This window comes from Capricornis sumatraensis, chromosome 20 (assembly GCF_032405125.1).
Source record: "Capricornis sumatraensis isolate serow.1 chromosome 20, serow.2, whole genome shotgun sequence".
NCBI lineage: Eukaryota > Metazoa > Chordata > Mammalia > Artiodactyla > Bovidae > Capricornis > Capricornis sumatraensis.
In genome coordinates this window covers 48,881,774-48,904,651 of record NC_091088.1, presented here as the reverse complement: position 1 = coordinate 48,904,651, position 22,878 = coordinate 48,881,774, and the positions used below count along the sequence as shown (strand labels likewise).

The 22,878-nt window shown below is 41.0% G+C and overlaps 1 protein-coding gene across 1 annotated transcript in view; it reads left to right on the top strand.

Moving 5' to 3' along the window:
• Positions 1-22,878, top strand: part of CEP89 (centrosomal protein 89) — a 78,208-nt gene that overhangs the window by 48,702 nt on the left and 6,628 nt on the right. The window contains exons 12-17 of the mRNA XM_068993045.1: positions 1,617-1,720; positions 2,788-2,903; positions 3,940-4,120; positions 16,076-16,243; positions 16,786-16,927; positions 18,294-18,383. Of these exons, the coding sequence (XP_068849146.1) occupies positions 1,617-1,720; positions 2,788-2,903; positions 3,940-4,120; positions 16,076-16,243; positions 16,786-16,927; positions 18,294-18,383 (801 nt within the window). The remainder of the gene's footprint in view (positions 1-1,616; positions 1,721-2,787; positions 2,904-3,939; positions 4,121-16,075; positions 16,244-16,785; positions 16,928-18,293; positions 18,384-22,878) is intronic.

Here is a 22,878-nt window from a genome sequence, read left to right as displayed (position 1 = left end):
CCAAGGCTGTGCTGGTGTTGTAGATTCGTCCCATGCCTTGCCGTGCCACGTTACCTCTGTGTTCCCTATTTCAGTGGCCAAAAGGTATCCCTGGAGTTGAAGGGATCCAGGAAGGAAAGAGTTGGTTTTTCTGGGCTCCTTGTCTGGAAGGGTCTGTTAAGAGTCACCTAGCTCCAAGACTCCCCTACTGGTCGTTGCTTCCTCTGTAGGAGGCATGGTTTCCATTCCTGGTCTCATGGGGAGATCCCACATGCTGTGCAGCTTGGCCAAAAAATAAATAAAGTAAAAAACTTTAAAAAACTTTTAAAGTTGTAAAAAACTTTAAAAACTTAAAAAAAAGCATCACCCGGCCTGTGGATGCTGTCCCGTATAATGCTGTTTTAAACTTTCCCTCCTAAATTTTCTATTGGGCACTTAATTTTTTAAGGGGGTGAATTAATCTTATGCTAATTGGGAGGCCTGGCGTGCTGAGGCTCATGGGGTCACAAAGAGTCGGACACAACTGAGAGACTGAGCTGAACTGAATTGGTTAAATATCAATCCACATAATAAAAGTACTCATTTAGTGCTCCTTCTAAAACAGGGTGCAGGGGGCATTTTCTGCAGACATCTATTTAGTAACTGTTTTAGGCTTTGGGGGTCCTTGGAGTTTCTGTTTGCAGCCACTCTGCTCTGCTGCTGTAGCGTGAACGTAGCCACAGACCAGGTGTGAACAAACGGGCATGACTGTGTTCCAGTAAAGCTCTAGTGAAGAATAGGCCCCTGGCCTGCCGGCTGCAGTTTGCCCCACCTGCATTCTGACAAAGGGCCAGTGGACTGGCAGTAAGTGGGGAGGGCATCTGGGCAGAGAGGCGAGAGAAAGAGAAGTTGCTTGGCATTATTGCTTTTTATAAGCATAAATGTCTGCTAGCTGAGAGAAGAATACTTAAAAGCGTCCCAGGATAAGTATTGACACCTAAGATTCTCACCAGAAGACAGCCCAAGATACCGAAGCTGGCCAAGGCCAGCGAAGAAAAGCCTGGATGGAGGCCACCCAGCACGAGTGCCACAAATAGACCATGGGGTCGAACTCGGCCTGAGCAGCAGTCCTGAAGTGGCAGCCGGCGAGCAGTGAAGCTGGCTGACTGGTCGCTTTAAGGGAGGGAGGCATGCTCACCGTTGTCAAGGAACAAAATTAGGCGACTCCTTCCCCCCCACACTAATTAAGGCCTTCCGCACCAAAATGGGCTTTAGTTACGGTGAACAGTTCTTATTTTTACTTAAAAAGCTCCAATTTATTCTGCAGTCTTTAAGCAAAGAAAAAATTATAATATTTATAGACACCTGTTGCCTTTTTGTCCCCCTTTTTTTATCTTTTCACATATTTGGCAGTACAGACAAAGTTTATCAAAATTAAGGATTGAGTATTTAAAACCTGAGGCACTTTGCTCTGTGTCCGCAGCTTGGTAGCTTTCTCTTGTGTCTTCTCGCTAGACTGGGTAGGTGCTGGTACAGAGTTTAAGGCTGCTGGTACCCTGAGATTTTGCTTATATTAACATTTGATTTTAGCTAGAGCAATAGCATTAGAGCTAAGAAGTACCTATGTGTGTGTTACAGTTTATTTAATTTTGTTTCAGGAGGAAATGAGAATGTTTAGAATTCGAGCCCAGGAAGTGGTGAAAGAAAACGAGAAGCTGCATCAAGAGCTGAAAAAGTGTAGTCCCGTCACCAGTGAAGAATGGCACGTGGTGTTGTTTCTGATATTTTGCTAATTAAAAGAAGAAATGATGATAGCAATAAAGTTTATTAAGTTGTCAAATATATATGTAAATTTTAACTTAGATATTTTAACTAAAACATTTAATTTCTCAGAAATTAATAAGGTACAGCTGAAAACCTAGTAAATTATTCTAAACGGTACAGCTGAAAACCTAGTAAATTATTCTAAACTTGTATTTTAAAGATTACTTTCAAAATTCTAAGTTTCAGGTTGTTAAACCTGAGAAATGTTGGCTGTCCACATTTTTACCCTCTGAGGTTGTGTCTTTTAATTTTTTCTAATTCGGCTGCACCAGTTGTTCGTTGGAGGGCATGGGATCTGCAGTCTTCATCGAGCCATGCGGGGTCTTTAGTTGTGGCATGCGAACTGTAGTTATGGTATGCGGGATCCAGTTCCCTAACCAGGGATTGAACCCGCAACTGCTGCTTTGGGAGCGCAGAGTCTTAGCCCTTGGACCATAAGGTTGTATTTTTCTAGGGTACTTTTCCCGTCCCCAAACTGCTGAGTCAGGTCCTTCCTTAGACCTCTCTGACGGCTGGCAGGGCTTTAGGACAGACAGTCTAAGATGGGGCCTTGCACTCCCAGCTCCCACTTGCCCTGAGCCTTCCATACCTTGACAGCTGCTATCCCTTTGCTGAGCACTCTGTAGGCAGAGCTCCTGCCACCCCCAAACTCCCTCCCAGTCATGCCCTCATCTGCCCCCACTTGGCGGCTGCTCCCTGTCCCCTGCACTCTGCTTACTGCAGCTAGAGAAAAGCCTGCGTGGCAATGAAGACCCAGCACAACCGAAGATAAATAAATACGAAACAAGAAGTTACCAAAGCAGTTTAATATCACGCTTCTGTCTGTCTTTTCCCCCAATTTGATGGAAATTAAAAACTTGCTGTGTTAATAACATATTTAGTATTCTAATCGGTCCAGATATTCATTCCCTACAGCATAGCTGCTGCTTTCTTATAGACTCAGGAGTGTCTCCATAAGCATTGTGCACCTGAATGGCAGCATTTAATTTTGTCAATCAATTGTAGGCGGCAGCTTCAGACTCAAGCAGAACTGGTTTTAGAAGAAAACAAGTTGTTGATAGAGCAGTTGGAGATTCAGCAAAGAAAAGCCAAGGGCACCCAGCAGGAGCATCTCCAGGAAGGTGAGCAGTCTTTCCCATAAGCGATGCTGATGCTGTGACATTGTCATTGTGTCATTTTACAATGGCATTCCCCCCTCTGCCACTTGAAAACGGTGGGAAGTCATGTTTTTTAGAATATGTTCTTTTTTACTGAAATGCAGCTGTTACAGCATACCCAGTCATCACCCATGATGCCGTGACCGCTTTCTCAGGAGCCTGTAATTCTGTCTTGTGGAAATCAGCTATAGGTAGCAGCTGTAGAGTTAGCAGGACTGGGTTTAGGGGGAACAGTGCACAGCATAAGCAGGAAGAATCATGCGAGATGGATATTTGAAAGAACCTGTGGGTGTGTCCCCAGAATCTGCTGAATGAGTAAATAAGTAGGGACCGCTGGCTCTCGAAACAGTTTCCCTGTGCTCTCAGCCTTCCCAGTGTCACGGGTGCTGCTGAAGATTCAGTCTCCGTCAGAGCCTTTCCTCCTCTCCCCGTGTGTCCCACCCTGTCCCAGGAGGCTAAATTCTACCTCTCTAAGTACTAGCTTCAGAAGCCCAGGGCACATCTAAATATTACATGCTTCCATGTCACTTAGGATGAAAATATTTATGATTTACTTTAAATATAGGACAGTAAACAAAAAAATTAATGAGGAAAGGGAAGAAAAACAAATCTGTCCTTAGTTGGGTCTTACTAAAAATGTCCTTAAAAATCTTGCAGGTTTAGGGTCAACATCATGATGTGTGTTTGCACATCTGTGTGTGACTTAAGGCTTCAGTCTTTGAAAGGTAAGGGCCTTGAAGCCTGGAATCATGTCCGGTTAAGCATTCTGTATTTAACAATAATATCAATATATTGATCTCCAGTAAGAAAGTGAATATTTAGTGATTACTTAATATAGGGACCATAATTTCTATGAACAAAGACTTGATATGACTTTCTAAGTCTCCAATAGATTTTTTAAAGATCAGTTTTTGTAAGCTGTCGCTAGTTTTAGTAATCTGTAATCATGCTTTATTAAGTCTTTTGTACCAAGTCTTTATCCATCTCTTTTGTGTTTCAGTTTCTAAACTGACTAAACAGCTGATGCTTCTAGAGACTAAAACACAGAGCCAAGAAAAGGCGCTAACTGAAAGTAAGGAGCAATTAGCAATTTTACGTACGGAATGCCAAGAACTACAGATACAGTTGGACAGCAAAGTTGCAATGGAAGTTCACACTTCAATTGTGAATGAATTTAAAAGGTAAGGATTTAATATCTGTTGAAGTATTAATGCATCACTGTGCATGTGTTACAGGCAGGTGGAGAGAGAGTACTCCATCTTTTTCTGCGTCATTTAGCTGTACCAGCCATGGTGTCCAAGACTGAGAATGGTAAATGTTTTATTAAAGTGGAACCTGGCCATCCAGGGGGCTGCAGTCTGCACTTTATGTGTATATATGTGTGTGTATATATATATGTGTGTGTGTGTATATATATATGTATATGTATTTTTCCCCGCTACAGTTCCAACCTCTCTCTCTCGTGCGCTCTCTTTTTTTAAAGATTTCTTTATTGTTGGCTGCTCTAGGTCTGTGTTGCTGCCAGGCATTTTGTGATGAGTGGGGGCTGCTCTTCATTGCAGTGCGTAGGCTTCTCACTGCGGTGGTTGCTCACGTGGAGCCCAGGCTCAGTAGTTGCAGCTCACAGTCTTAGTTGCTCCATGGCATGTGGGATCTTCCCAGACCAGGGATCAAACCCGTGTCCCCTCCATTGGCAGACAGATTCTTAACCACTAGACCACCAGGGAAACCCTCTTGATTTTAGAACCAAAGATAATTTAATATAACTGGAAATCTAGATATCCACTAATGAGGAACTGCTGAAATGAAAGGACAGAACCATAAAATGAAATATGGTGCAGCCATTAAACATGTCGCGAAAGAATGTTTTTGACATTGGAAGATAGCCACAATATATTTGTAAGTGAAGAGATTAGGTTACATAATAGTACACACAGAATGATTACAATTTTATTTAAAAAGAAAAAAGATGTGTGTCGTGTGTGTGTGTGATTAAGCTGGCCAAGCATCCCAGTTTGTCTTGGACCTGAGGGGTTTTTCCAGGATGTGAGAATCTTCATGTTAATGGAGATGAACAGGATGAGTTGATCCCTTCCATGTGTATATGTCTGTCTGTGTCTGTCTGTGTATAATTACATATATGTGTGTAAAATTACTTATATACCATAAATACATAGAAAATGAAATGAAAGGATGGAAAAATAACAATAGCAGTTATCTTTGGCAGGTGAAATTATGGGTGTATCAGCAGTGTTCTCCAAAGAAACAACCAATAGAATATATATAAGATATGTATGTGTGTGTGTATATATATATTTGGAGAGAGAAAGAGAGACCTAATTTAAGGAGTTGGCTCACACAGTTGTGGGGGCTAGCAAATCCAGACTCCATGGTGCAGGCCAGCTGGCTGGAAACTCAGACTGGAGACTGAAACTCTATCTTGGGGCAGAATTCTTACTTTTTGGGAAGCCTAAGTTTTTACTCACAAGATCTTCAACTAATGGTATTAGGTAATCTCCCTTACTTAAAAGTCAACTGATTGAGATGTTAGTCACATCTATGAAATAGCTTCACAGTAATATTTAACTCGTATTTGACCGAACAGCTGGGCACCATAGACTAGCCAAATTGACACATAAAACTAACCATCATAATGAGTAAAGAAAACTTGTGTGAGTGTGTTTTCTATTTTCCAAGTGTCCTAATGCATAGGACTCTCCAGTCAGGAAAGCTGGCTGTCAGGCCTTTACGCTACAGGAGGGAAAGCTTTTTGCTGAGAGGCCTTGGGCTCCAAGTTGACAGGTGGGGCAGGGCATAGAGGAGGTGGAGGTGGGGAGGGGTTAGCCTGTTGGCACTATTGGAAGGGTTGGTGTTTGATTGGAGAGGGAATCTAACATGGGAAGAGGGACATGGACTCCTCAGAGACAGCAGATGTGAATTCCCTGAAGCCTCTGAGGCTTCAGGGTGTGTGTCCTCTGATTGGCTCAGTTAGGGGTACCCTTTCCAGGCTTCTGTCATAATAGAGAGAGACCACAGATGAAAGAGGAATTATTAATTAGCAGCAGAGCAGCTGTCGAACTAGCTCCTAGAGTGAGGCTGAGTCTGAGGAGAAGCTGGGAAAGGTTACACCTCAAGCAAAGGTGAGATCATGAAGAAAAGGTTTTAACTTTTATAGAAAAGGGTGAAGTTGAACCTGTGCCTGGTGAGCTTCTAGGTCAGGTGCCTGGGTGGTGTTCTCCTATCCTGCTGAAGGCAGTGCAGCTCATAAACCTGGAGGGACTTGCCCACATTGTCTTGCTTGTTCTACCTGTTGGCAGCCGTGCCTGGGAGGAACCGTGACATAGGGGACAGCAGAAGCTTATTTTCCTAGTGAACTATCCTGTTGACTCAGAGTTAGACAGCTGGTTACACCCTGAAGCTTAGATTACTCTGTGCTTTTATTGTCGCTTAGAAAGCTTGAGCCTACTCAGCAGGGGTGGTGAGAAATCAGATGTCAACCTACCTGGCTAAAGAAATTAGGAAACTCCTTTGGGGAGAGCTGAGGTTTGCGATGACTAGTGGTGTCTGTAAAAGGCAAGTCTTTTAAAGGGCAAAGGGGCCCTATATCCTAAAGTGAAGCTGACTATTCACATAACCCACCTGCAGAGACACAGTCCTGGCCAGCAGTCAGTGAGTAATACGCCTGCTCAGGGAGGCACCAGAAGAACAATCTTCTTATATAATACATACCAAATACTCACTTTTTCATCCTAAAATAAGAACAGACTACTAGGCGTGTTGAAGCGCTTGTTATAAGGGGAAGAAATTACAGTGGAGAGAGACCTAGATAAGCAGAGATGCACAGCAAAGGGAACTGAGATAATGCAGAGAACTAAAGAGAGTTTTTTGGCTGCATTGTGCAGCTTGTGGGATCTTAGTTCCCAGACCAGGGATTGAACCTGGGCCACAGCAGTGAAAGCCCCGAATCCCAACCACTAGGCCACCAAGGAACTCCAAGGAGAGTTTAAAAGGATAAAATGCCATGGCAAAAAAAGTGTAATCATTAAATAAGAAAAATTTTTAATGATTACCAGAATTTTTTTTAAAAAAATCAGTAGAAGAACTGAAAGATAAATTTGTGGATTCACTCAGAACATCAGGAGACAAACAGTTGGGAATGGAGAGAAAAAGTAATAGACGGAAGACCTATCTAAGAGGCCCAGCCTCAGATCATCAGGAATCTCAAAGACAGTAAAGAATGGAAAGGGAGATATTAATAGTTGAAAAGCATCTCCAGGTCTCTGAAGCCCTTGATTGAAAGGACCCACAGAACCCACCATGTGAATTGAAAAGACACGGCGAGACACATCCATCATCCACAAGTGAATAGTAAGCTGGGACCCTCAGGGCTACATCCCCAGGTCAGGTAAACCAGAAGCAACCAGCCATCAGTCCTCTCGGAGGAAAGGCCTCTTCTAAAAATGTTTCAAGGGAAGTATCCAGGACATAGAGAAAGACAGTGACTCAGAACCAGTAGAAACAATAGCAAATAACGATAAGGAGTCCAGGTATTAGAATTATCAAAGACTCTAAAGCAGCTATTGTGCTTTAAGAAAAGACAAGCTCCAAATTCTCTTCAGAGAACTATAAAACATGACAATAGTGGGACTGAAAAGGAAGGAATAGAATTTTTTAGAACTGAAAAATACAATAACTTAAATTGCAAACTTAGTGGATGGGCATACCTACACATTAGACACAGCTGAAGTTGAACTGGGGAACTGAAATATGTTCAAGTGAAACATAGCTCAGAGTGGGACTTGCCTGGTGGTCCAGCAGCTAAGACTTCACACCCCCAGTGCAGGGAGCCTGGGTTTGATCCCTGGTCAGGGAACTAGATCCCACATGCCTCAACAAAGAGTTTGCATGCCACAACTAAGACCTGGCGCAGCCAAACTAATAAATTAATTTAAGTTGGTTTAAATCATCCAGAAAAAAAATTTTTTTTAAACTCAGGAGGACATAAGAGTGTTCAGTGGTTGAGGTACCACTAGATTGGAGACAGGAGGCAGTATGGGGGGATATATTTAATCAGAAGTAGTAGTTGGAGATAGGATATCTGAGAATCTTCCCCAATTGATGACAATACCTGGGTTATGCCACGATGGTTTCCTTCAGAGGACTAAAGTGGCAGCAGGTGTTAACAGGGATGTTGTGGTCCCTTGAATGTTAACTTCAAGGTGCTGGATATAAGCAAACTCTATGGAACCTAGAATTTTCTTACTGGAGAAAAGCTCTTTTAGAAATGAACTCAAATAAGGATATTTTTCCAACCCAAAGTGAGTGTCAACCATGCAGCAGATGTGCATTAAAGGCAGTTCTAAAATAGAAGGCATAAATCAGGAGGAAAGTAACTCAAGGTGGGGCGTCTGAGGAGGAGGATAGAACTAAGAGTAAAAGATAGTGGTAAATCTGTGGATAAATGTAAATAAACATTGATTCTATATACCAATAATGATAGTAGCTCTAGGGGCTTAATACATAGAATTGAAATGTACAACAAAACCAGCATATAATTAGTGAGACGGTAAATGGAATTTGTGTTCTAAAGTCTATCATTCAGAAGATGGATAAAGGTGTTAATTTTATTATTTGAAAATATGTGTGATGAAATTTCTGGGAACAGTATGTATTTAACGTCTCAACCAGTATAAGGAAAAATGATTTAAAAGCTAATCCAAATGATGGCAAAAAAATAACAAGTGAGAAAATAGAAAACACAAGGTAAAATATTAGACTGAAAGGTGAATATATCAGTCAGAGGAAAAGTGAAGTGGAGAAGTTCATCACTCAGGTCCTGGAGGAAGTACAGAGCACTCCTTGCGGGGTCATGTGGGAGGTCAGGGCAGGTGTAGGCAGAGAGAAACTGGCAGGACCTGGGGCACATGCCTTTATTACGGTCCATGGGTGGAGTGCTTTGGGGTTCCTGGGCTAGAGCCAGAAGAGCAGAGTTTTGGTAAGCTTCACAGGGGATGGGGAAGGATCTTACCTGAAGGGTGCACAAAAGGAAGGCCCTGGGAGATGGGGAAGAGTGCCCATCACAAGCGTCACTGGGGGAGTCATGCCGTGAACTTGCATTGACTTGTGGCTCTGCTGACTGTTATCTAGGGCCTGTGTTCCAGAGTGGGCCTAGTATTTCTTCAAAGCCCTGCGGGCCTCTTGGCCACACAAAATGGATGCCAAGGCAGCAGTGTCGTGGAGCGGTTTACCAGAACTCTCTACAGCAGCTCTGTGTTGCCTTTAAGATGTACACCTCAAGCAGAAAGACACAGGAAGTTCAAAAGCAAAAGGGCAGAAAAAGCTATACTAAAATACAAAAAAAGAAAAGTGGTAAATTACATGAATATCTGACAAGATAAATGTTAAGGTAAAAAAAAAACTCTACTTAACAAAGAGGATCAATTCATAGGGATAAAGGGTTCAGTCCATCAAGTAGATGTTTAAATTTGTGTGCACTCAGAAAAAAGTTGATTCACATCAACACATTTGGAAATTTAGATGAAATGGTCACATTCCTTGAAAAATATAGCTTGTCAAAACCGACTCATAAAGAAAAAGAATACCTGAATATTCCTTTGGTCATTAAAGAAATTGAATCCAAAGATCTTCCCTTGAAGAAAACTACAGACTTAGACACCTTCACGAGAGAACTCTGTAAATATTCAAGGAGGAAATAATTCCAGTCTCACATAAACCCTTCTTCAAGAACAGAAGAAGAGTTAATGCTCTCTAATTCATTTTCTGAGGTAAATACAAACTTGATGCCAAAAGCCAACAGTGATGGTTTAAGAAAGGAAAATTACATTTCATTTTCACTCATGCATCTAGATGTGAAAACTCTAAAATGAAAGTGAAAGTCACTCACTCATGTCCTATTCTTTGCGACCCCATAGAGTCCATGGAATTCTCCAGGCCAGAATTCTGGAGTGGGTAGTCTTTCCCTTCTCCAGGGGATCATCCCAACCCAGGGATCAAACCCAGGTCTCCCGCATTGCAGGCAGATTCTTTACCAGCTGAGCCACAAGGGAAGCCCTAAAAAACAAAACAAAAAAAAGCCTCTAAAAACAGTATTAATAATAGATATGAACTTCCTTAATAGTTCTATTAAAAAATAAAACGATAGTAAATGTCACTGTTAGTGGCGAAATGTTGTACGCTTTCCTATTGAGACTGAAAACCAGACAGAGACGCCCTCTGATACCATTTCTAAACAACACTAACAGCATCGGTTACGAGATGGAAACTAGTGCCCATGGCAAGAAAAAAGTTATAAAGTTTGGGAAGAAGGAAATAATAGTGTCATTATTCATAGATGATACAATTCCATATATAGAAAACAAATTACAGATACATCATTAGAAATAATGGATTTTTGCACTGCAGGAATCAAAACAGCATGGCAGGGGCTTCCCTGGTGGTCCGTTGGTTACAAATCCACCGCCAATGCAGGGGGATGTGGGTTCGATCCCTGGTCTTGGAAGCTCTCACATGCCACGGGGCAATTAAGACCATGTGCCACAACTACTGAGCTTACATTCTAGGGCTGCAGCTACTGAAACCCGCACACCCATATTCTGCAATAAGAAGCCACTGCAGTGAGAAGCCAGCTCGCCACAGCGAGAGCGAGCCTGCACACAGCAACAGAGACCTAACACAGCCAGAGAAATAAACCAGCATGGTAGTGGCAGAGAAAAAGACATGAATCCGTGGAGAAGAACAGAGATCCCAGAAAGAAACCCACACACCTACAGCCACTTAATCTTCTACAGAGGAGGCAAGAATATGCAATAGGGAAAACCTGGCCTCTTCAGCGAGTGGTGGTGATAAGGTGGACAGCCACATGCAAACCAATGAAGTTAGAACACACGCTCTCACCATGTACAAGCTGTATACCTAACGGCTGATTCATGTCGAGGTTTGACAGAAAACAACAAAATTCTGTAAAGCAATCATCTTTCAGTTAAAAATAAATTAATTTTAAAAAAAGAAAAAATAATTCAAAATGGCTTAAGGACTTAAACATAAGATGTGATACCATAAAACTCCTGGAAGTGAACATAGGTAAAACATTCTCCAACATAAATCCTACCAGTGTTTTCTTAGATCAGTCTCCCAAAGGCAGTAGAAACAAAAACAAAAATAAACAAATGAGACCTAATCAAACTTTCAAGCTTCACCACAACAAAGGAAGCCATGCATGCATGCTCAGTCGCTTCAGTCATGTCCAACTGTTTGCAACCCCATGGACTGTAGCCCTCCAGCCTCCTCTGTCCATGGGATTCTCCAGGCAAGAATACTGGAGTGGGACGCCATGCCCTCCTTCAGGGGATCTTCACACCCAGGAATTGAACCTGCATCTCCTGCATTGAGGGGGATTTGTTACTGCTGAGCCACCGAAGAAGACCCAGAAGCAAAATGAAAAGACAGTCTACAGAATGGGGGAAAATATTTGCAAACGATGCGACCAACAAAGGTTTAATTTCCAGAATAAATGAATAGCTCATACATCTCAATAGCAAAAACAACAACAAAAACCAATTGAAAAACAAAAGACCTAAAGAGATGTTTCTCCAAGAAGACATACAGATAGCCAATATTCACATGAGACCTTGTTCAACATTGCTAATTTTGAGAAGTAAAAATCAAAACTACAGTGAGGTATCACCTCATGCTGGTCAGAATGGCTATCATTAAAAATTCTGCAAGTAACAAATGCTGGAGAGGGTGTGGAGAAAGGGAACCCTTCTACCCTGTTGGTGGGAATGTAAGTTGGTTCAGCCACTGTGGAAAACATGGAAATTCCTCAGAAAACTAAAAATAGAATTACCATATGATCCAGCAATCCCACTCCTGGGCATGTATCCAGACAAAACTATAATTCAAGAAGATACATGCACCCCTATGTTAGCACTATTCACAATATCCAAGACATTGAAACAACCTAAATGTCCCTCAACAGATGAATGGATAAAAATGAGGCAGTACATATAAATTAGGTTGGTGCAAACATAATTGTGGTTTCAGATTGTGAATTTCAAATCATCATAACTAGGCTCAAACACATCTTTATTTATCGAAAGTAGGAATCATTAAAATCAACACATTTTTGCCAATGAGAAATAAGTTTGTTCCTGTAGCATGAAAATCTGTGCAGAATGCAACGAACTCCTGGAAAGCATTTCCTGCTAGTTGTGAAAGCATTTTCCCTCCAAAAAGTTGTCAAGATGCTTGAAGAAGTGGTAATCAGTTGGCAAGAGAGGTCAGGTGAATATGGCAGATGAATCAAAACTTTGTAGCCCAATTTGTTCAGCTTTTGAGGTGTCGGTTGTGTGACGTGTGGTAGACAATGTCGTGGAGAAGACTTAGTCCCTTTTGACCAGTGCAGTCATTGCAGTTTTCAGTGCATCGCGATGAGTCGGACACGACTGAGCAACTTCACTTTCACCTTTCACTTTCATACATTGGAGAAGGAAATGGCAACCCACTCCAGTGTTCTTGCCTGGAGAGTCCCAGGCTCGGTGGAGCCTGGTGGCCTGACGTCTGTTGGGTCTCACAGAGGCGAACACGACTGAAGCGACTTAGCAGCAGCAGCAGCAGCAGCATCGATTTGCTGAGCATAGTTCTCAGATGCAATGGTTTCGCCGGGATTCAGAAAGCTGTAGTGGATCAGACAGGTAGCAGACCGCCAGACAGTGGCTGTGAGCTTTTTTTGGTGCAGGGTTGCTTTGAGAAGTGCTTTGGAGCTGCTTCTCAGTCCAACCACTAAACTGATCATCACTGGTTGCCTATAAAATCTACTTTTCATCACAGTCCAGTCGAGAAATAGTTCATTGCTGTTGCGTGGAGTAAAAGAAGATGACACTTCAAAACAACCATTTTTTAAAATTTTCTGTCAGCTCACAAGGCACCCACTTACCAAGTTTTTTCACCTTTCCAATATGCTTCAAATGCTGAACAACTGCAGAATGGTCAATGCTGAGTTCTTCAGCAACTTCTCGTGTAGTTGTAAGAGGATCAGCTTTGATGACGCTTTCAGTTGTTTGTGGTCAACTTCCAATGGCCGGCCGCTACACTCCTCATCTTCAAGGCCATTGTCTCCTTTGCAAAACTTCTTGGGCCACCACTCCATTGTAGTTTCGTTAGCAGTTCCTGGGCCAAATGCATTGTTGATGTTGTGAGTTGTCTCTCTTGCTTTATGACCCATTTTGAATGCAAATAAGAAAGTAGCTCGAATTTGCTTTTTTCCTAACGTCGCTTCTATGGTCTATAATAAATATAAAATAAACAGCAAGAAATAAGTCATTAGCAAAAAACATAAAGCAAGGAATGCACATCAAAATGATGTACATAACCACATTGAAGACTGTGTTCCGATATCAAATGGCAGAGTTCAGCGATACAAAGCCACAATTAACTTTTGTACCAACCTAATGCAGGGGACTGCTACTCAGTCGTAACAGTTAACAAAATAACTCCATTTGCAGCAACATGGATGCAACTCGATAAGTGAAGTAGAAAGATAAATACCACATGATATCACTTATACGTGAAATCTAAAATAGAACACGAACTTACCATGAAACCGAAACAGAGTCACAGACGTAGAGAACAGACTGGTGGCTGCCGAGGGGGAAGGGCGTGGGAGAGGGGTGGATTTTAAGTTTGGGGTTTCAGATGCACACTTCCGTTTATAGAATGGATAAATAAGGTCCTACTGCATAGCACAGGGAACTAAAGTTAATATCCTGTGATAAAGCATAACGGAAAGGATAGGAAAAAGAATGTGTGTGTGTGTATATATATATACACATACATATATATATGTCTGAATCATTTTGCTGTAGAGCAATAATTAACATGTTACAAATCAACTATACTTCGGTTAAAAATAAATAATAGTGAACTCTTGCAAAGTTGGTAGAAAAAAATTATAAAAAATTAATCATAGGGGACTTCCCTGGTGGTCCAGTGACTAAGACTGCACTCCCAATGCAGGGGCCCAGGTTCAGTCCCTGGTCAGGGAACTAGATCCCACATGCCTCAACTAAAGATCCTGCATGCCACAGCTAAGACTCCTGTGCAGCCAAATAAATAAAAAATATTTTCTAAAAATTTAATCATATTTCTTTGTAGGAATAAATATATAGACAGTGACATTTTGAAGAAGAATCCCTGCCCCCCCCCAAAAAAAAGGAAAGGTGGAAGGGAGGTACTATTAACAAAGCCTCACAAATAGGAATAGAAAGATTCACAGTACTTTTATTGGAAAAATCACTAAACTTTATTGATAATTTCACTGGGTAAAGAATGCCACGTTGATGGGTTTCTGCTTTTGCAGTTTTGTCCCATTCAGTTTACAGATGTTATGAAATGCTACATTTTACTTGTTTCTAAGTTTGTTCCATTAAGCAATGCCCCAGTAAACTTTCTTGTGCAGATTAGTCAGTTTCCCTAAATATATAGGTAGAGGTGGCATTGTTTGGCCATAGAGTAAATGCACGTTTTAGATTTTGACATATTGTTCTCTGAAGTAGCTGTGCACGCCCACCAGCACTTTCCCAGCATTTCCTGTTATCTTTGGTTGCTCTTCATTATGAACTTTTTGATTGATTTTGTGAACTTATTGATTTTGCTACCAAGTGAGCGATGAAAACACTTTTAAATAAAATTCTAAAATCCAAACAAAAAACAGCAAAGAACCAGGAGGGAAAGATGGAAGGAAGGGGTAGTTAGGAAGTTTGGGATCAACACGTACACACTTCTGTCTTTAGAAGGGATAGCAAATAAGGACCTACTTTGTAGCACAGGGAACTCAAACTCTGCTCAGTGTTATGTGGCAGCCTGGATAGGGCGGGAGTCTGGGGGAGAATGGATGCATGTATATGTATGTCTGTGTCCCTTTGCTGTCTATCTGAATGTATCCCATTGTTAATCTTCTTTACTCCAATAGAAAATAAAAAGTTTATTAAAAAAACAGCAAAGAAAAAGATAAAAGGTGAGTTTAATTCAAACCTCAATTCTGTGGGTTTTGTCCACTCTTTGACTGACTAAAACTAGTCAACTAGGAAACAGTGGAAAAGTGGAAACTATTTAGAAAATTACTGACTGTTTAGGGAGCCAGCTCAGGCTGAAGGCGTTGAAATTGTGTGGCAAGTGAGGCAGACCCCAAACATATGCAGTGTGAGGCTTGTTCATTAGCCAGCCAGCCAGGAAGTAAGCCCCATGTGGTACCCAAAGAGACTCTGCGGTACCTGGAGAGACCCCATCTCTCAGCATGCCAGGCAGCCTCTGGGTGTGTGGCCGTACCTATTCATTCTGAGTTATTTCAGGAAAATTGAGCAAGAAAACCAGCGAAGGAACAACTCTTCTCTCAAGCATCATTTTGCCAGAATTTATGCTATTTGTATCCCCTCCTTGTTTTATTGTTTGTTTGTTTGATCAGAAAAACATAATTATTTAAGTCTGAAATAATGTTTGTTTTAGCCTTAGGATCTGAGGGAGGGGCAATTATAGCTATGTTAAAAAAAAGAGCTGTCTTAAATTCTTTCTGAAAGGAGTAGAGTATTTGTTTTTGTTGTTCAGTCGCTCAGTTTGCGACCCCATGGACTGTTAGCACGCCAGGCTTCTAGAGTTTGCTCAAACTCATGTCCATTAAGTCAGTGATGCCATCCAACTATCTCATCCTCTGTCATCCCCTTCTCTTCCTGCCTTCAGTCTCTCCCAGCATCACGGTCTTTTCCAATGAGTTGGCTCTTCGTTCGCATCAGATGGCCAAAGTATTGGAGCTTCAACTTCAGCATCAGTCCTTCCAGTGAATATTCAGGATTGATTTCCTTTAAGTATATTTGTATACATACACAGAGACATGAACAAAAATTGTGAGCAGAAAAAGGGATGAAATCATTACCATCAGAGGAGTATGTCCACAGGCAGGCCCTCTCTGCTGCCCTCCAGGAACTCCCCACCAACTCCCCCAGGGGCTGCCTGAGGCTGTTCCCACAGAGGCCTCCAAAGGACCCCACCAGGCTGCCTGGCAGTGGCTACCTCATTTAACCTCACTGTATTGGATGCAAGCTTGTGATATTTTTGTCCGTCAGCCAGTTGCAGAAAGAAGAAGAGAAAGAAAATGCTGAGATGGAAGAGCTGATGGAAAAGCTGGCAGCCCTACAAGTGCAGAAGAAGAGCCTGCTCGTAGAGAAGAAGAATCTGACAGCCAGAAACAAGGCAATGGAAGCCGAACTCGAAAAGGCGCAGAAAATAAACAGGTGGGGTTTTTTCTCTTAAACTGTTGTATTTTTAATAGTTAAAAAAGACCATTGATTATTCTACTTCATGTTCTTTATCTTTTCTTGTTCTCGTATTGGCAATGAAATGGAAAGGGGTAAATGAGATTATTAAATATCAAAATATAAAATATGACCAACGTTACAATGATGACCCTTAAGAATCTGAAATTTCTTGAAGTTCTTTACTAAGGTTTCCCAAAAGTCTAATCCAGGGATTACTGGATTTCTTTTTTACGAATACCTTTTAAAGAACACAAGCCAAGAAATTAATATAATATTAGCCTGTTACTTGTGTTAAACATTTTACAGTTTCTGTTGTCTTGAAGTCAATAGTTAATGCTTCCTTTAAAATTAAATTCAGGTACCTGTTCTCACTTTGAAACTTCATGGAAGATTTAGATTGATGAAGAATACACTTAAATGCTCGCATACTTGCAGTTTTTATAATACAGATATTCACTGTGCCCTGGCCATGCAGGCTAATACATTTTTTTATTCCACCATTTGGGGGAACTCTCTAGGAGATCTCAAAAGAAAATTGATGTCCTCAAAAAGCAGGTGGAGAAAGCCATGGAGAATGAAATGTCTGCTCACCAGTACCTGGCAAATCTTGTTGGCCTGGCAGAGAATGTGACCCAGGAGCGTGACAGTCTTGTGCTTTTGGTAAGTTTCCTCACATGCACCACAGCTGAGAACCTGGCACAGCCAAGTAAATAAATACTTTAAAAATCAGGTTTAAAAGGGAAGAATTCTATGTGTGTTCAATAGAATTCATCCCAGTGACACAGTTTATAGGGGCACAAAGAGGCAGCAACAGCAAGAGTACTAACCCCTACTTTACCCTGCCCTGGGCCTTGTGAGGGCCCCTTATATCTTACTTTACTGATACTGGCATCTTCATTTCTAATCCTACCTTTAGGATGGGTTTTCCATGTGACTTGTGGCAAGTTTTATTACCTGGGTCTTAGTTTAACTTTCAAGAAAATCAATTGACACTATTATACTACCTTAGAAGGAATGCTCACCTTTACTTAAAAAAAATTTTCTTTTACCATTTGAAACAGTTAATTTATAATACGTAGACATTTGTGTCCTGGGTATTAATCTAAGTCATTCCACTTTATGACATCCCTCTTGGATCTCCTGCCTGTCATATTTGGTTTGGAGAATGGCATTGTGCCTTCATCTTGTTATCCTTAATTTTGTTAATTACTCAAATAGTCAAGTGAGAAGTTTATTTGCTGTTGGGATCCTTTAATGGACTGGAACCTGGTGATCCAGAGTCCACGATAAGAAAGTAAAAGAGAGAGCCAGAGGGAGGGAGAGGGAGAGAGAGAGAGAAAAGAAAGACACAGAGACCCAAGCTCTGATGGAGCAAAGGTGCTTTAATGGTCTTTCTGTGAGTATATATAGGCTATTGTACAGGAAATTTCTTTCGACAATGGTAAAGATCAGCAAGCCAAAGGTACAGCACCCGTTACCAAGGGAACAGGGATTAATCATGGTCACAAGGTCAGGAGACAATCCGCATCTCAAGAAAGGGGATCGAGACTAAGCAGTTTTGTCTTTACTGAAGGAGATTCAAGCCTGTCTCATATCATGACCTCAGTCCTGGGAGTGGCTTGCCACTCCACTGGTCTCTGACAACAGAAACTAATAAGGATCAGAGGATTTATGAGAAACAGCACGTAGGAATCCTCCTGTTAAACGTTCCCTGATAATTTGCATCTTGGCACTTACTCCTTGGATGTGATGGAAGGAATGGTATATTCCCCGAGAATAGAAAAGGTGCTGAAAGTTTACATCCCCCTTGTCTGAGGGATTTGGATTTCTTGGCTGTTCCCTCCTCAGCTATTGGTCCAAGGTCTGCCCACAGCCCTCACACAGGGGTTAGGAATCTGGAGATGGGAAGTGGCAGAATGGTAATACTCTCTGTAATAATACTCTTAGCAGAAGAATGTTTTAATATTCTAAGTTTTCCATTAAACTAAGAACCCGTTGTTGTTTTTCTTTTTGCTTTACTCCATAGGCTAAATGTTTAGAAAGTGAGAACCATGGAGTTCTTGACAGAATGACAGAAGACAGTATTCGCTTGGGAAGGTTGAAAGAGAAAATCAAGGTACGCAGACATTTAGCCAGTTTCACAGGGAAACTGGCTACCTGGGCTCAGATTTCCGTGTTTAAGAAAGTGACCCATTTTGCATACATGTATCACTAATCGTCCACAGAGTAAAGCAGTTTTGGTTTCTCTGGCAGAAACAGTAATTCTTAAAAGTTTTTATTCATAAACTTAAAAAAATTTTTATGCTTTTACTACTGTATAACATTTCAATGAATATCCTCTTATACTACTAACTTTATTTTAAAATCTGCTCAATGGTTTCCTTCGTAAAGGAATTAGATTTTAGGATCTCATGGGATTTGGACCTCGAAAGTCAATTTGTGCCCATTTTTCAGCAACTCCGGTGCTAACAGCATAATGGCTGTAGTTTGGGAGTTTACCATCATCCAGACTCATAAAGTAATCTGACTAATGAGTTCTATACCATTTCTCATCAGAACCTAATCCACCAGCTCAATTTATTTTTTCACCATTGCTGTAACAATAATCTGCTCTGGCCATCTGTTTTCAATAGCACCATCATCCCTCAAGTATCTCTACGTCCTTAATACAAGCCCCACCTTTGCCCCTGACCTCTCCACCATCCCAAATTGGTCCACCATGCCTTTGAGTACTGATGTTTCAGAACCAGTAAATCCTCTGCATCTTCAGCTCTCCTCCAGCATTTTCTTGATCTGGTTTTCTTTTTTTTACTTTTTATTTTGTGTCAGGGTATGGCCAATTAATGATGCTGTGATAGTTTCAGGTGAACAGTGAAGGGACTCAGCCACACATATACATGTATCCATTCTCCCCCAAACTCCCCTCCCACCCTGGCTGCCACATAACATTAAGCAGAGTTCCATGTGCTTGCCGTACAGTAGGTCCTCGTTGGTTATCCATTTCAAGTCTAGCAGTGTGTCCAGGCAACCGTGGATTCGTCTCTAAGTCTGTGAGTCTCTTTCTGTTTTGTAAGTTAATTTGTATCGTTTCGTTTTTAGACTCCGCATATAAGGCATGTCATATGATATTTCTCCTTCTCTGTCTGACTGACTTCATTCCATATGATACTCTCTAGGTCCATCCATGTTGCCGCAAATGACATTATTTCATTCTGAGTAATATTCTATTGCACTACATCTTCTTTTTCCACTCTCTGTCGATGGACATTAGGTGGCTTCCATATCTTGGCTGTTGTAAACAGTGCTCCAGTGAACACTGGGATGCATATATCCTTTTGGATCATGTTTTTCTCCAGATATGGGCCCAGGAGTGGGATCGCAGGGTCACATGGTAGCTCTGTTTTTAGTTTTCTAAGGAACCTCCATACTATTCTCCATAGTGGCTATACCAGTTTACATTCCCACCAACAGTGCAGAAGGGTTCCATTCTCTCCACATCCTCTCCAGCATTTGTTGTTTGTGGATTTTTGATGATAGCCATTCTGGTTGGTGTGAGGTGATATTTCATTTTAGTTTTGACTTGCATTTCTCTAATGATTAGCAGTGTTGAACATCTTTCCATGTGCTGCTTGGCCATCTCTATGCCTTCTTTGGAGAAATGTCTATTTAGGTCTTTTGGCCGTTTGTTGGTTGAGTTGTCTGTTTTGATGCTGTTAAGCATCATGAGCTGTTTGTAGATTTTGGAGACTAATCCCTTGGTGGTCACATCATTTGTGAATATTTTCTCCCAATTTGTGGGTTGTCTTTTCATTTTATCATTTCCTTTGCTGTGCAAAAGCTTTTGAGTTAAAGTAGGTCCCATTTATTTTTTTATTTCCATAATTCTGGGAGATGGATTGAAAAAGACATTGCTGCAATATATGTAAACTTTCCTGGCATAAATGAAGAATCGAATCTATGTCTTGAAAGGAAAACTGACCCAGGATGGACCTAGAAAATTGACACCAAGACCTGCGACTTCAAGATAAAGAAAAATTATGTTGGGAAATTCGCTGGTGGCCCAGTGGTTAGGACTCTGCATTTCCACTTCAGGGGGCTCAGGTTCAATCCCTGCTTGGGAAAGTAAGATCCAAAGCTGCTTGAGGTGAACAAAAAAAAAAAAAGAAGGAGAAAAAATACCTTGGACACCCAGGCAAAAGATCAAGACATAAGAAAAGAAAGTCATGTTGACTTCATACTTCTCAACAGCAGCACTGTATGCCAGAGAGCAGTGGAATTCTACCTGTGAGTGCTTAAGGATGTTACACTCAACCAGGCTGCTCACAGACAGTGCTGACCATGTAAGAATTCTGGGAACCTTTTTTTTTTTCCCCTCATAAACCTTTCCTAAGGGTCAATCAACTTGAGTTCAGCCAAGAAATAATTGGGCAAATTTCAGAAAACTACTGCTCATAAGCAAAGAATATATCTAACTGTGAACTAAGACTTTTAGAAAGCAGGCATAAAGCTGATGCAATAAAATATAGACATAACACAACCTGACAATGTAGAAATAAAACCAGCAAGGAAGAAGAGATAGGTGAATGGGGAAGAAAGATAGAAAATAGAATGAACTTGCTGATTGCTTTATCTGTAATAACTAAGAGGTCAAAGGATACGGTTTAAAGATGAAAAAATCAGGGACTTCCCTGGTGGTCCAATGGTTAAGAATCTGCCTGCCAGTGCAGGGGACATGAGTTTCACCCCTGGTCCCAGAAGATTCCACATATTACAGGGCAGCTAAGCCAGGCTGCAAGTACTGAGCTCACACTCTGGAGTCCTGGGGCCACAACAAGAGAAGCCCCCACAGTGAGAGGCCGGAGCACTCCAACCAGAGAGCAGCACCCGCTTGCCACAACTGGAGAAAGCCCACATGCAGCAGTGAAGACCCAGCACAGCCAAAAATAAATAAATAGCATGAATGGACCTTGAGATCGTCACACTGAGTGAAGTCAGACAGAGAAGGATAGATATCCTATGGCATCCCTTCTATGTGGAATCTAAAAAGAAATGATACAAATGTACTTACAAAACAGAACGAGACTCACAGACTTAGAGAACAAACTTACGGTTGCCTGCACACACTGCTGTATTTAAATTGGATAACCAAAAAGGACCTACTGTGTAACACAGGGAACTCTGCTCAATGTTATGTGACAGCCTGCATGGGAGCGAAATTTGGGGGAGAATGGATACATGTATATGTATGGCTGAGGCCCTTCTATTCACCTGAAATTATCACAGCATTGTTAATAGGCTATACCCCAATACAAAATAAAAAGTTTAAAAAATAAATAGAATGAGGAGAATAATGAAAAAAATAAATAAAAGTAGAAAATAATGTCTTTACAAAAATATAAAAATCAAGTAGGAAGAACTTAGCATATTTAAATAGAAGAGTGAAGAAAAAATTGTTCAGAGCCAACATTATGTTACTTTCAATAAGTGAGAGGAGTAAGGACATGTAATATAAAGACATAAAAATAAAAGTAACTGTAAGAATCAAAAGAAGTTCATACCTAAATAGCAAAATACAACAGCAAAAAAGAGCAGAGAAAATCGGCTACATTAAAGTCTTAAAAAATGTGTGTAGATAAGACAATAAAACATAAAATTAAGACCAAATAAATCTGCCATATAAGAAAATAGAAATGAGCTTAATTTACCTATTAAAAGAAAGTAAGCAAAGCACTATTTACATGCTAGAACCAAGAGACCATAAGGAACAGTACTTCAGGAAGATTAAAAATAAAAGGATGGGTGAAGATAATACAGATTTATGCAAACAAGAAGAAAGCCAAGCTGTGATCCTTACATCTGCTAAGAGAAAATTTGGGCCAAAGCACTAAATGAAACCAAACAAAGGGGAAAAAAGGGTGGGGGGAGGTCTTAATAATGCTAAAGACTACAGTTAATGATAGTAGTTATTGGGATTCCCCTGCTGTCCAGTAGAAAAGGCTTCCCCTTCCAGTGACGGGGGTTCGGGTTCAATTCCTGGTTGGAAAGCTAAGATCTTATGTGCTATAAGGGCTAAAAAATCAAACAGAAGCTATATTATAACAAATTCAATAAAATACTTTAAAAATGGTCCCCATCAAAAAAATTTTAAAATATATATATAGTAGTTATGAATATTTCTGTACTAAATAACACCAAAACTTATAAACTACAGGAGATACAAGGGGAAATGGAAGCTTAGTGGAGCTTTAATCCACTTCTCTTAGTCCAGGACAGATCACAATGTTATACAAGGGTAAACATATAGAATTTTACAGCATAATCTATAAGGTATATTTATGTGTATATACCTATGTGTATGCGTGCTAAGTCACTTCAGTTGTGTCTGACTCTGCGACCCTATGAACTGTAGTCTGCCAGGCTCTTCTGTCCATGGGATTCTGCAGGCAAGAATACTGGAGTGGGTTGCCATGTCATCCTCCAGGGGATCTTCCCAACCCAGGGATCAAACCCACGCCTCTTATGTCTCCTGCATTGGCAGGCGGGTTCTTTACCATTGGAACCACTTGGGAAGCCCGTATATGTCTATGTCTACATAGATATATATAGAACAG